Below are 15,980 nucleotides of genomic sequence, written 5' to 3'. Positions count from 1 at the left end.
ACAATTGCACCAAAAACCATAAAATACTTACAAAAAGGTGAAAAGTCTATACACTGAAAACTATAGAAAGCTTATGAAAGAAATTGAAGAAAACAGAAAAAAAAATGGGAAAAGATTCATGCTCCTGGATAGGAAGAACAGATACTGTTAAAAATCTCAATACTACCCAAAGCAATCTACATAGTCAATGCAATCCCTATCAAAATGACAACAGCATTCTTCACAGAGCTAGAACAAACAATCCTAGAATTTGTATGGAACCAGAAAAGACCCGAAATAACCAAAAGCAATCTTGAAAAAGAAAACCAAAGCTGGAGGCATCACAATCCTGGACTTCAAGATGTTTTACAAAGCTGTAATCATCAAGACAGTATGGTACTGGCAGAAGAACAGACACTCAGATCAATGGAACAGAATAGAGAACCCAGAAACGGACCCACAAACATATGGCCAACTGATCTTTGACAAAGCAGGAAAGAATATCCAATGGAATAAAGACAGTCTCTTCAGCAAGTGGTGCTGGGAAAACTGGACAGGGCCACTTTCTTACACCACACACAAAAATAAACTCAAAGTGGATGAAAGACCTAAACATAAGACAGCAAGCCATCAAATCCTTGAGGAGAAAGCAGGCAAAAACCTCTTTGACCTTGGCCACAGCAACTTCTTACTCAACGTGTCTCCTGAGGCAAGGGAAACCAAAACAAAAATGAACTATTGGGATCTCATCAAAATAAAAAGCTTCTGCACAGTGAAGGAAACAGTTAGCAAAACTAAAAGACAGCCAATAGAATGGGAGAAGATATTTGCAAATGACAATCAGATAAAGGGTTAGTATCCAAAATCTATAAAGAACTGATCAAACTCAACACCCAAAAACCAAATAATGCAGTGAAGAAATGGGCCAAAGACATGAATAGACACTTCTCTAAAGAAGACATCCAAATGGCTGACAGACGCATTAAAAAATGCTCCACATTACTCATCATCAGGGAAATACAAATCAAAACCACAATGAGATACCACCTTACACCAGTCAGAATGGCTCACATTAACAACTCAGGCAACAACAGATGTTGGTGAGGATGCGGAGAAAGAGGATCTCTTTTGCACTGGTGGTGGGAGTGCAAACTGGTGCAGCCACTCTGGAAAACAGCATGGAGGTTCCTCAAAAAATTAAAAATAGAACTGCCCTACGACCCAGCAATTGCCCTACTAGGTACTTATCCAAGGGAATTGGGTGTGCTGTTTCGAATGGGCGCATGCACCCCAATGTTTATAGCAGTGTTGTCAACAATAGCCAAAGTATGGAAAGAGCAAATGTCCATCGATGGATGAATGGATAAAGAAGATGTATATGTATGTGTGTGTGAGTGTGTGTATATATATATATGCATTATATGCTAACTAACTTGGATGTAAATTTAAAAATTAATCACATATCTGCTATAACTAAATGACTAAACAATTAAAGTTGAAAAAAAGAAATTTTGATTTCTTGAGAATCTTTCCTAATACTATGTAATCAATGTTTCCATGTACCTGTATGATATTTGTTTTTGAAATTTTTAATACCTGCTTAATAGTTCATTGAGTTACAAACCCCTATAGCCAGACCTTTAGGCTAATTCCTATTTTGTACTATTATAAATAATAATTCAGAGAAGCATCATTAGAGAAGCATCAGCTTTTTTTTTCCCTTGTGAATTATTTATAAAGTATTAAACTGCCAGTGGGGTAACTAGGTTGAGAGCTTAAGCATTTTTATAGCTCTTGCTATGTGTTACCAAATCATTTTATAATGTCAGTATATAATTGGGTCGAACAGTTTGCTTGAAGCCAACATCAAGGTTTTATTAAAATACATTTCTGAAAATGATAATCAGTCATTTAAAATAGATACATTTGGGCATCTTTAACAAATCATGATGAATTGAGGCAATTGAATTTAGTTAATTATTCATGTATGGTTTCCTATTTAAGAATTTCTAAGAAAGGAATGTCAACCCAAGATATATTTTAGATTAGTACCTAATTTGGGTTACTGCAAGCTATGTGGAACATATAATTCTCATTTTAATATAGAAGATAGTCACCAGTCCTTATCTCTAGCTCTAATTTAAACAGCCCTAGCTATTTCACTAGAACCGTGTATGCTGAGACAGCCATAGCAAACTAGGAAATGTACGAAAAACATTAAGGGACAATATACATAGCTTTTGCATTTATTTTATAGTTATGTAAACAGTCCATGCATTAAGACTTGTAACCTTGCACACCAGAAAGTAAATTTCCCGTCTCTTCAGACTGTTTAGCATAATAACCTAGCAAAAGTCATTATCTTGCAGCTAAAGTCATTTCTATCTCCCATTTCAAATTATAAGGAGCCTGATTCTAATATGTGACTGAAAATGAATGATCTTTGGTGCAAGGGCTTAGGGTCCCAGTGCATTCTATGTCAACACTCTTGCTTTGGCTCTTTTTCTTTGAGACCAAAAGAACTTCATACATAAATCAGATTAGAAGTTTTTAAAACAGATCTAAAATCCTGGGTGGTCTTATAAATTACATTAAAACACTCTAGTATAGGCTAATCAGGTTCTAGTATAGCCCTAAGGACATACAGTCTTCCCTGGGCAGAGTCTGAGAAGACTTCTGTGGTCTTGGGAATGGTCTTGAGCGATCTAGCCAGCCAGGCAGCCCTTTCTGGGTAAGAGAAATAACTTCATCTCTCACCCAAGTGTTTAGCTGTACTGTTAACCAAATTCTTCGGCAACTACAAATGTAAACTAAATTTGATGTTAAGACTATCCTACATCTCAGAGTCTAATTCATTTTTTCTACCTTCTATCTCTTGAAAGACTTGCCAGAACTATGCCCTAACTTGACCAAAGCAATACGTACCAATCCCAGGTCCATTTTTAAAATGTACCAAATACGGGGCGCCTGGGTGGCGCAGTCGGCTAAGCGTCCGACTTCAGCCAGGTCATGATCTCGCGGTCCGTGAGTTCGAGCCCCGCGTCAGGCTCTGGGCTGATGGCTCAGAGCCTGGAGCCTGTTTCCGATTCTGTGTCTCCCTCTCTCTCTGCCCCTCCCCCGTTCATGCTCTGTCTCTCTCTGTCCCAAAAATAAATAAAAAACGTTGAAAAAAAAAATTTAAAAAAATAAAAAAATAAATAAAATGTACCAAATGGTAGAATTTAATTCTACTGATATAGAGACTTAAAATGTAACAACATAATTGCAGTTTAAATGTTATTTTCTACTGTGTTTCTTTCCTAGTGATACTATTGTAAGGAAGGTACAAACTGTACAAACTGTATTTTGGCATCTAATTCAGAATTTTTTATTTTATCTTAAATAAACCGATGGACAGGAGGAGCAGTGTTGTTTATGTGCTATTTATTCCCTCTAGGAACATTTCATGGAAGTAATTCGAAACCAGGAATTTGTACTATTACCAGCCAGCGAAATTGCGAAGCTCTTGGCCAGCGATGACATGAACATTCCTAATGAAGAGACGATACTGAATGCACTTCTAACTTGGGTCCGTCATGATTTGGAACAGAGACGGAAAGATCTCAGTAAACTTTTGGCTTATATTAGGCTACCTCTTCTTGCACCACAGGTAAACTGTTTTTGATTATTTAATCAGCATCATAATTTCAACAACATTTGAGTGTTTACTTCATGCTAATTATGTTAATATGTACATGTCTGTAGGTTTTTTCCTTTGATTATTCTATCTGATAAGGTCGTTTTACACATACTCCTATGAAATGCATAGTTGAAAAGATAGGTAAAAAAATTTCTGCTTATGTTTTCTTTTTTTTAAGCTTATTTATTTTGAGAGAGAATACGTGTGCATGCACACACATGGGAGGTGGGGAGGAAGAGAGAGAATCCTAAGCAGGCTCTGGGCTGTGAGCACAAAGCCCAGCCTGGGGCTCAATTTCATGAACTGTGAGACCATAACCTGAGCTAAAATCAAGAGTTGGATGCTTAACCAACTGAGCCACCCAGGTGCCCCTCTGCATATATATATTCAACCCAGAAGGTCTGGCTACCTAAATTGCATGAATTAAATAACATTTTCACTTAGGGGTTAGTAATTTTATTTGACTCAACTAGAAACCTATCCTAGCAATTGAGAATTAGTAAAGCTGCTAATGCAAGTAGCAATGGACACTAGGAACCAGAAAAATTCAATTAATTCATTTGCTACATGTTTACTAAGTATCCACTAAATGCTGGATTCTGGTGATATATAAACTGAGACATGATAAAGAGTTCCAGCTCTGACATTTTAAAATTCTGTATCTGGGCATCTTCACACACCTCAGTCTCTTAGTCTATCAGATGGAGATAACATTCTCTTTGACTGTCTCACAGGATTACTATAAAGATGAGAAAAGGGCTCTGTGAAACCAAATGTGCTATAAATAATCATGGTAGGATTATCAGCATCATTTTAGAATTGAGAGACATCTAGTTAGTGTATTCAAGGTGATCAGTCATAACATATTTACATGCATAGTTTCCCCTTTGTACAGTTCTAACTGGAATGTGCAGCAGTCTCCCCTTATCAGCAGTTTGGTTTTGTGGTGTCAGTTACCCACAGTCAGCCATGGTCAGAAAGCAAATGATCCTCCTTCTGACGTCTTGTCAGATCATTAGTTAGCCTAACACTACATCGCGGTGCCTATGTTATCCACCTTACTTCAGGTCATCACACAGGCATTTTATCATCTTCTGTCATCACAAGAGAAAGAAGGGCACGTACAGTACAATAAGATATTTAGAGAGAAAGGCTGCATTCACGTAACTTGTATTACAGTATTATAATTGTTCTATTTTATTACTTGGTATTGTTGTTAATCTCTTACTGTGCCTCGTTTTGAAATTAAACTTTTTCATAGGCATGTATGTATAGGAAAAAAACATAGTGTACACAGGGTTCGGTACTATTTGCAGCTTCAGGCATCCACTGAGGATCTTGGGACATATCCCCCATGGTTAGGAGGGGGGACTTCTGTACAGTAATTTCTACTGCCTATTTTGCTGCTTATCTTGAAGGCTTGAATAGAGAAAGAGGCCTTGAAAGTGAAGAAAGAATGAGCTGTTACTACTCGAGATCAGATTTTTGTTGTTTCAAGTGCCATCAGTTTTATCTTACCTGCATTTATCTTGGGCATTATGTATTATTTCCAGCCATCGTTAGCAAAAGTTACTGTTTGCTGTGTACCTTATAGAGACAAAAATTAGCGCTGATACTTTATAAGAAAGATCTTCTCTTTGGAAGGAAGAATTTTCTATGAATTCATAGGAATGAAACTGCATGAATTTATGACAATTCAGGAAAAATAACATTGTAAAACATGTCCTTTGAAATCAGGTTTTAAAAAGAGAGTTATATTTTACTGATACTTTGCAGAATTTTTTTTTCTTATCCTTTTCTAGATTACAGAAAATAAAATGTGAAAAATCCTAGTAGACTTTGAAAAAAATCTGTACAATTAAGTAACCTGATAATTGACTTCAGTGCTGCAGTTTCAAATATTTATGATACTGTATTTGCATGACTCTTTAAAATTTCTGTTATCCACGGTACTGCTGATAATCATAGGCGTAAGATCTTAGAGTTAAAAGGCAGCCATTTAGTCTAACACCTGTTGTACAAATGAAGTAACAGACTAAAAAAGTAAAACCATATGCTCAAAATCATAAAGTGATTGCATAAATTCCTGTCCTTCTCCATTGTAGTTCTGTTTGCCTTTGCTACTTGACTAACATAGAGCTAGTAAAAGATGGAGGTAGAACTTGAACCCAAGTTAAGTTCTGTGCCATTCTCACAGAACCATTATGCCTCTTGAATGTACTATATGTAAAATTGCTGGGTGAGAAGAAGAATATCAAGTTGAGGAAGAAATAGATTAAAACATAAATTTGTAATTACAATATAATGAGAGGTAGGCTGTGATAGATACATGAACATGGCATTATGGAAATAATCCGTGTAGCTACCCAGAAGAGGGGGCAGGATAGCCCAGGAGAGATAGGAGATTATACCTAGTTATGGAGTCATGAGCAATGCCTCATGCCCTGGAATTTGAAGAGTGCTTGCATGGCTTGAGAGCAGAAATAAAAGGTGTGGAGAAACAGAATCTCTAGTTATGCCAAAGAGTTTGTGTTTTATCCCAGAAGCATTGAGGAAGCACTAAAGTTTAAACAGAGAATGGCATAATTAACATTTTATTTAGGAAGATCCTCTAACAGTGTTGCAGAGATTGGATTGGAATGGTCAAAGTAGAAATCCATTACGAAGACTATTAGATTCAGGCAAGTGAATTAAGCCCTCTCTGGCAGTGGAGGTAGAGAAATTACCAGGCTCAAGAGCTATTTAGGAATTAGAATTGATACAAGTTAATGATCAGTTGAAAGGGGAGGGTACAAATAACAGAGGGCTCCAAAATGATTCTGATTTGTCCAAGTAGGTTAAGGAAGGTGCTGTCAATTAAGACAAGGAATTGAGGATGAAGAGCTGATTTTGAAGGTGAGAAGAAAGTGGAAGAATCATGTTCCCAGAGCTTCTTGGTACCTTTAATCCTCTTGGAGTCTAGGAAGGAGTTTTGAAAATTTATTATTAGGTTGTTGAAGCCAAAAGGAAGAGAATGACGTGACCAAAGAGAACACAAGGGCACTAGGAGTGGAACCCTAGGAAATAGTAGGATTTAGTGGTAGTTCCTAAACCTGCCTAAATAACTGGAGTGCTGTTAAAAACAGATTCAAGTCTGGGGTGCCTGGGTGGCTCAGTCGGTTGAGTATCTGACTTTGGCTCAGGTCATGAGCTCACGGTTTGTGAGTTCGAGCCCCACGTCGGGCTCTGTGCTGACAGCTCAGAGCCTGGAGCCTGCTTCAGATTCTGTGTCTCCCTCTCTCTCTCTCTCAAACATAAATAAAGATTAAAAAGAGATTCCAGTCTAAGAAGGAGGAAATTTTAACATTATCAGATATTATGATCTTGTTCAAAGAGACAAGATAAAGACAGAAAATCCATTGGATTAGCCCATTTGTTTCAAATTGTGGTCTCCAAGTATAGGATCAGCATCACCTGGGAAGTTGTTTAAAATACAAATTATGGGGAGGGACCAAGATGGCAGAGCAGCATGGAAGTTTCTTGTGTCTCTTGTCCCTGAAATGCAGCTAGAACAACACCAAACCATCTTGCACACCTAAAATATTGATCTGAGGATTAACTCAACAATCTGTATAACTTGAACCAAGAACTCAGCAGGAATTCACCCCAAAAGAAAGAACAGGAAGAAACGACAGCCAGGGACTTAATCAACACAGACACAAGCAAGATGTCTGAACCAGAATTTAGAATATGATAATAAGATTACTAACTGGGGTTGAAAAAAGCATAGAATCCCTTTCTGTGGAGATAAAAGAAGTAAAATGTAGTCAGGACGAAATTAAAAATGTTATAACTGAGATGCAGTCTTGAATGGATGCCACAGCGGTAAGGATGGATGAAGCAAGGCAGCAACTCAGCGATATAGAGGACAAACCTATGGAGAAGAATGAAGCAGAAAAAAAGAGGGAAACCAAGGCAAAAGAATATAAGAATATATTCTTATATATAAGATATATATAATATAAAATATAAGAATTAGAGAACTCGGTGACTCATTAAAAAGAAATAACATCTGGATTATAGGGGTCCCAGAGGGTGAAGAGAGAGAAAAAGGGGTAGAAGGCTTATGTGAGCAAATGATAGCACAAAACTTTCCTAACCTGGGAAAAGACACAGACATCAAAATCCAGGAAGCACAGAGAACTCCCATTAGAGTCAACAAAAACCATCAACAAGGCATATCAGTCAAATTCACAGAATACACAGACAAGGAAAGAATCCTTAAAGCAGCAAGGGAAAAAAAGTCCTAATCTACAAGGGAAGACAGATCAGGTTCGCAGCAGACCTATCCACAGAAACTTGGCAGGCCAGAAAAGAGTGGCAGGATATATTCAATATGCTGAATCGGAAAAATATGCAGTGAAGAATTCTTTATCCAGCAAGGCTGTCATTCAAAATAGAAGGAGAGAGAAAAAGTTTCCCACACAAAGAAAAAGTCAGAGTTAGTGACCACTAAACCAGCCCTGCAAGAAATTTTAAGGGGGACTCTCTGAGGAGAGAAAGGACAAAACAAAACAAAAAAGACCAAAAGCAACAAAGGCTAGAAAGGACCAGAGAACACCACCAGAAATGCCAACCTTACAGGCAACACACAATGGTAATAAATTCATATCTTTCAGTACTCACTCTAAATGTCAATGGACTAAACGCTCCATTCAAAAGACATAGGGTAACAGAATGGATAAGAAAACAAGACCCATCTACCTAATGTTTACAAGAGACCCATTTTAGACCTAACAACACCTTCAAATTGAAAATAAGGGGATGGAGAAACATCTATCATGCTAATGGTCGCCAAGAGAAAGCCAGAGTGGCCATACTTATATCAGACAATCTAGATTTTAAAATTTTTTTTTCAACGTTTATTTATTTTTGGGACAGCGAGAGACAGAGCATGAACGGGAGAGGGGCAGAGAGAGAGGGAGACACAGAATCGGAAACAGGCTCCAGGCTCTGAGCCATCAGCCCAGAGCCTGACGCGGGGCTCGAACTCACGGACCGCGAGATCGTGACCTGGCTGAAGTCGGACGCTCAACCGACTGCGCCACCCAGGCGCCCCTAGATTTTAAAATGAAAACTAATAAGAGATGAAGAAGGGCATTATATCATAACTAAGGGGTCTATCGACCAAGAAGACCTAACAGTTGTAAACATCTATGCCCCAAATGTAGAAGAATCCAAATATATAAATCAATTAATCACAAATATACAGAAACTCATTGATAATAATACCAAAATAGTAGGGGACTTCAACACCCCACTTACAACAATGGAAAGATCATCTAAACAAAATCAATAAGGAAACAATGGCTTTGAATGACACACTGGACCAGATGGACTTAACAGATATATACAGAACATTTCATCCTAAAGCAGCAAAGTACACATTCCTCTCGAGTACACATGGAACATTCTCCAGAATAGATCACATAATGGGACACAAATCAGTCCTCAACAAGTACAAAAAGATCGAGATCATACCTTGCATATTTTTAGTTCACAACGCTATAAAACTGAAAATCAACCACAAGAAAAAAGTTGGGAAGACAACAAATACTTGGGAGACTAAAGAATGAATGGGCAGACAACACAAAGAAATAAAAGGCATCCAAATGGGCCAGGAGGAGGTCAAACTTTCACTCTTTGCAGATGACATGATACTCTATATGGAAAACCCAAAAGATTCCACCAAAAAACTGCTAGAACTGATTCATGAATTCAGCAAAGTTGCAGGATATAAAATCAATGCACAGAAATCGGTTATATTCCTAAACACCAACAATGAAGCAACAGAAAGAGAAATCAAGGAATTGATCCCATTTACAGCTGCACCAAAAACCATAAAATACCTAGGAATAAATCTAACGAAGAGGTGAAAAATCTATATGCTGAAAAGTATAGAAAGCTTATGAAAGAAATTGAAGAAGACACAAAAAAATGGAAAAAGATTCCATGCTCCTAGATAGGAAGAACAAATACTGTTAAAATGTTGATACTACCCAAAGCAATCTACATATTCAGTGCAATCCCTATCAAAATAACAACAGCATTCTTCACAGATCTAGAACAAATAATCCTAAAAATTTGTATGGAACCAGAAAAGACCCCGAATAGCCAAAGCAATCTTGAAAACAAAACCAAAGCTGGAGGCATCACAATCCCAGACTTCAAGCCATATTACAAAGCTGTAATTATCAAGACAGTATGGTACTGGCAGAAGAACAGACACTCAGATCAATGGTACAGAATAGAGAACCCAGAAATGGACCCAAACATGTATGGCCAGCTAATCTTTGACAAAGCAGGAAAGAATATCCAATGGAATAAAGACAGTCTCTTCAGCAAGTGGTGCTGGGAAAACCGGACGGCAACATGCAGAAGAATGAACCTGGATCACTTTCTTACACCATACACACACATACACACACACACACACACACACATACACACACACACACAGGATGAAAGACCTCAATGTAAGACAGGAAGCCATCAAAATCCTCGAGGAGAAAGCAGGCAAAAACCTCTTTGATCTTGGCCACAACAACTCCTTACTCAACACGTCTCTGGAGGCAAGGGAAACAAAAGCAAAAATGAACTCATCAAAATAAAAAGCTTCTGCACAGCAAAGGAAACAATCAGCAAAACTAAAAGGCAACCGACAGAATGGGAGAAGATATTTGCAAATGACATATCAGGTAAAGAGTTAGAATCCAAAATCTATAAAGAACTGATCAAACTCAACACCCAAAAACCAAATAATGCAGTGAAGAAATGGGCCAGAGACATGAATAGACACTTCTCCAAAGAAGACATCCATGGCTGACAGACACGAAAAAATGCTCCACATCACTCTTCATCAGGGAAATAGAAATCAAAGCCACAATGAGATACCACCTTACACCTGTCAGAATGGCTCACATTAACAACTCAGGCAACAACAGATGTTGGCGAGGATGCGGAGAAAGAGGATCTCTTTTGCATTGTTGGTGGCAGTGCAAGCTGGTATAGCCACTCTGGAAAACAGTATGGAGGTTCCTCAAAAAACTAAAAATAGAACTACCCTACGACCCAGCAATTGCATTACTAGGCATTTATCCACGGGATACAGGTGTGCTGTTTTGAAGGGACACATATACACACCCCCATGTTTATAGCAGCATTATCAACAATAGCCAAAGTATGGAACGAGACCAAATGTCCATCGATGGATGAATGGATAAAGAAGATGTGGTATATATATATATATATATATATATATATATATATATGTATATATATATATATATACATACATACATACATACAATGGAGGATTACTTGGCCATCAAAAAGAATGAAATCATGCCATTTGCAACTACGTGGATGGAACTGGAGGGTATTATGCTAAGTGAAATTAGTCAGAGAAAGACAAAAATCATATGACTTCACTCATATGAGGACTTTAAGAGACAAAACAGATGTGCATAAGGGAAGAGAAACAAAAATAATATAAAAACAGGGAGGGGGACAAAATAGAAGACACTCATAAATATGGAGAACAAACTGAGGGTTGCTGGACAGGTTGTGGGGGGGGGATGGGCTAAATGGGTAAGGGGCATTAAGGAATCTACTCCTCCTGTTCACTATATGCTTACTAATTTGGATGTAAATTTTTAAAAGTAAATAAAATTTTTAAAAAAAAGAATGAATGGACTAACCAAGAAGTTAGAGGAAATTAAAAAGTACATGGAAGCCAATGAAAATGATAACACCACAGCCCAAAACCTCTGCGATGCAGCAAAGGTGGTCATAAGAGGGAAGTATATAGCAATCCAGGTCTTTCTAAAGAAGGAAGAAAGTCTCAGATACACAACTTAAAATGCAAATTATTAAGCCCCATTCTATACCTGCAAAATCTGAAACTCTGGGGATGGGGCCTAGTAGGTTGTATTTTAATTTGCCTTCATGTGGATTTTGAAGCACACTCTAGTTTGACAATCAATGTCTTAGCAGATGAATAGTGATGACTGATGGAAACTACATTGCCCTGTATGATATAAATAAGTTACTTCACCTTTCTGAGCAATGTTTTTCTTCTCTACATTAATAATACTATGTTGCACTATTGTGACACTTAGAAATACTAGCAGGGTTTTTTTTTTTTTCTTTCCTTGCAACTTTGCAAAATTATGGTTATCAAGTGATGAAGGTCTTTTTTTTTTTTAAGTTTATGTATTTATTTTTGAGAGAGAGAGGAGAGTGTGCAGGGGAAGGGCAGAGAAAGAGAGGGAGAGAGAGAATCCCAAGCATGCTTTGTGCTATTAGTGCAGAGCCGGATGTAGGGCTCCATCCCATGAACTGTGACATCATGACCTGAGCTGAAATTAAGAGTCAGAAGCTTAACTGACTGAGCCACCCAGGCGCCCCTAAGCAATGGAAGTTTGGAAGAGGACTCTAAAACCATCAAGAAAATGTTGGATTTTATTCTGTATGTTTTATTTTAAAAGATAGGAAAATATTACAATTATTTAAATTGTCTAGTGCATATCAAATAATAGTGACTAATATTAAAAAATTGCCATGAGGGGGGCACCTGGGTGGCTCAGGTCAGTTGAGCGTCCGACTTCAGCTCAGGTCATGATCTCGCGGTCTGTGGGTTTGAGCCCCATGACAGGCTCTGTGCTGACAGCTCAGAGCCTGGAGCCTGCTTCGGATTCTGTGTCTCCTTCTCTCTCTGCCCCTCCCCTGTTCACGCTCTGTCTCTGTCTCAAGAATAAATAAACATTAAAAAAAAATTTTTTTAATTGCCATTAGGTCCAGTTACCTAAAAAATTTACTTTTGTAAATAGGTGAAGGGGATTAAGAGTACACTTATGATGAGCACTGAATAATTTATAGGATTGTTAAATCACTATATTGTACACCTGAAACTAATATAACACTGTATGTCAACTATGCTGGAATTAAAATAAAATAAATAAAAATTTAAAAAATAATAAAGTTAAAAGAAAGAATTTACTTCTGTAAAATCGTTCCTTTCTCAATGAACTTTTACCCTACTCTATTAATATGAAACACTATTCAGTCTAGCTAGAAGGGATGCTTTTACATATAGTAATTCTAGTGTAGTGTTGCTCACAGTAGATCCCTAAAATGACCTAGGAAATAATTGTATGTATGTGTATAATTGTATGTAATTGTAATCCTCTACCAAATGATCATTTTCGTGTGACTTACTGTGTATTTTTTAACTGTGAATAATCTAGAAGATACATATTTGTGTTTTTTTTTGTTTTATCCTTGAATATATTACAAGCTTTTCTATTTGATCAAATTTTAAACAATGTGGATAGAAATACTAGGACAGATGTACATTATTTAAAATATTTTGACATGTACATTCTCAGAGTTTCCAATGGTTAGCCTGTAGTACAAGTATCTTGGTCTTCACAATTCTGTTCTCAATTCTTATTATTGTTTTCTACTAAAAGTAAAAAAACAAAATGAGCCAGTACTTACCTTTTCTATTCTTTTGATTTACACATTTTTTATACCAAAACATCTTTTAAAGCCTATAGAATTGAGAAATCATTCACATTGTATTTTTTTACTTTAAGTAGTATTGGAGGGGGCCGTTTTAGAAAAATAGTCATATGAGATCAAGTATGAGAGTGAAGATAAAAATTTACACATTAAAAATATTTCTATTTCCTTAATGCCTTCATTTAAGTAATTTGTCATTCTCTAGTGGCAGGGAAGACACATGTGTTCACCTGACATGCAGAGTATACAAGAGTGGTTTTTAGTTCTCTCTCAGGGCCTCCTGAATGATTTTCTAAATGATTCCTGGTACCTTCCGTTTGATTAATCTGATGCTTGGATTAATGGCTTTCATCTCTCTACTTATTTATAAAGAGACTGTTAGCATGCTTAAAAATATATTTTACTTCAAATTGCAGTAACTATTAAGTTTCCCAAGACTTTACTTCCTATGGTTTTGTTTTTTGTCTTTTTAAGTTCATTTATTTATTTTGAGAGAGTGCAAATGGGAGAGGGGCAGAAAGAAAATCCCAAGCAGTCCCCACCCCCTCACTGCTGTCAGTGCAAAGCCCAATGCAGAGCTTGAACCAAGGAACCATAAGATCATGACCTGAGCTAAAACCAAGAGTTGGATACCTAACTGAGCCACTCAGGAGCCCCTATTTTCTACATTTTTTTCACATTAGTTTTTATTTAGAAAGGACTGAAGTAATTCTGTATAACAGAAGTAATATGAACCTTAAGGTCAATCTAAATGAGCCAACTCAGTGCATATTTGGTAATGGTTTCTGTAGCAAGTATAACTATATTTTGTGTGCATAGAAATATGGAATAATTAATACCATAATTTATACTCTGGCAGAGTTCCTGAGACTTATGTCTTAATTTGGCTTTTTTTCCATTGGCATACTCTACTCAGTTTCCACATGCCACAAACGTTTTTTACAGTGACTTTTGTTAGAGACTCTTCCTTTATCAAAATAGGAACATATTCTCAACATTATTATTCATTTGTATTTGCAAAGTAAAGCTGTATTTCCCACCCACTCAAATGGCTAAAATAAAAGGAAATAGTAACAGTTGTTGGTGTGAATGTGGACAAACAGGAACCCTCATATATTGCCTGTGGGAACATAAAATGATGCAGCTACTTGACAAATGGTTTGGCAGTTTCTTAAAAAGTTAACATGTATTTACCATATGGCCCAGCAATTCTACATCTAGGTATCTACCCAAGAGATATGAAAGCATTTACCTACATAAAGACTTGCATGCAAATGTTCTTAGCAGCTTTATTCATGATAGCCGAAAACTAGAAATAATCTGTGTCCATCAACTGTGAACAGATAAACAAAATGTGGTACATCAATCAATGGAATATTATTCAGCAATAAAAAGAAATGAAGTACCAAGGATCCCTTATGCACTGTTGGTAGGAATATAAATTGGCATAGCCACTATGGAAAAATAGTATGGAGGTTCTTCAAAAAATTAAAAATAGAACTACCCTATGGCCCAACAATTCCACTACTGGGTATTTACCCAAAGAAAACAAAGACACTAATTCAAAAAGATATATACACCCCTGTGTTTATTGCAGCTTTACTTACAATAGCTAAGATATGGAAGCAACCCATCTCTAGATGAATGGATAAAGAAAATGTGGTCTACACACACACACACACACACACACACACACACACACACAGAGGCACATGTACTGCAATACTACTCAGCCATAAAAAATGGATGAGATCTTGCCATTTGTGACAACATGGATAGGCCTAGAAGGTATTATGCTAAGTGAAAGAAGTCAGAGAAAGACAAATACCAAATGATTTAACTTATATGTGGAATCTAAAAACAAAACAAACAAACAAAAATCCAGACCCTGGGTGGGTGTGGTTGGCTCAGTCCATCAGGCATCCGACGTCACCTCAAGTCATGATCTCACAGTTCGTGGGTTCAAGCCCCAAATTGGGCTCAGTGCTGTCAGCACAGAGCCCACTTCAGATCTTCTGTCCCCCTCTCTTTCTGCCCTGTCCCTGTCTCTCTCAAAAATAAATACATATTTTAAAAATTAAAAAAAAATAGAAAGAAAGAAACAGATCCATAAATACAGAGAACAAAGTGATGGTTGCCAGAGCAGCAAGGGTGGGGAAATGGGTAAAATGGGTGAAGGGAAGTGGGAGATACAGGCTTCCTGATATGGAATAGATAAGTCATAGTTGTAAAAGATACAGCATAGGAAATATAGTCAGCATAGGAAATATAGGATATTGTAATAGTGTTGTACAATGATAGATGGTGAGCATACATTTGTGGTGAACATAGCATAACGTATAGAGTTATTGAATCACTATGTTGTACACCTGAAACTAATGTAACATTGTGTGTCGACTGCAATAAAAAAATTTTTGTATAAAAGAAATTAAGTACTAATACCTGCTACACATGGCTGAACCTCAAAAGCACACTAAATGTAAAAAAGGAAGACACAAGATACCACACAGTATATGACTTTATATGAAACATAAAAAAAAAAAAAACCTTCAAATCTATAGAGACAGATTGGCACATGAAATAGGAGATGAGAACAGAGATTAAACAGCAAACAGGTATGCAGAGTCTAAGTAGGGTGATCAAAATGCTCCAAAATGGTTTATGGTAATGGCTGCAAAAGTTGGCAGGTTTACTAAAATATATTTAGTAAAATATACCTTATATTATCAAATGCATTCCTGCAGTGTGTCAATAGGAT

At 37.0% G+C, this 15,980-nt stretch overlaps 1 protein-coding gene across 5 annotated transcripts in view; it reads left to right on the top strand.

The window, feature by feature from the left end:
- The window catches only part of KLHL5 (kelch like family member 5), a 95,516-nt gene that overhangs the window by 43,673 nt on the left and 35,863 nt on the right, over positions 1-15,980 (top strand). For all 5 annotated transcript variants that reach the window (XM_030314034.1, XM_030314033.1, XM_030314030.1 and 2 more), the window contains one exon: positions 3,416-3,628. In XM_030314034.1, coding sequence (XP_030169894.1) covers positions 3,416-3,628 — 213 coding nt within the window. The remainder of the gene's footprint in view (positions 1-3,415; positions 3,629-15,980) is intronic.

Source organism: Lynx canadensis, chromosome B1 (genome assembly GCF_007474595.2).
Source record: "Lynx canadensis isolate LIC74 chromosome B1, mLynCan4.pri.v2, whole genome shotgun sequence".
NCBI lineage: Eukaryota > Metazoa > Chordata > Mammalia > Carnivora > Felidae > Lynx > Lynx canadensis.
This window is presented reverse-complemented; position numbering and strand designations above follow the sequence as displayed.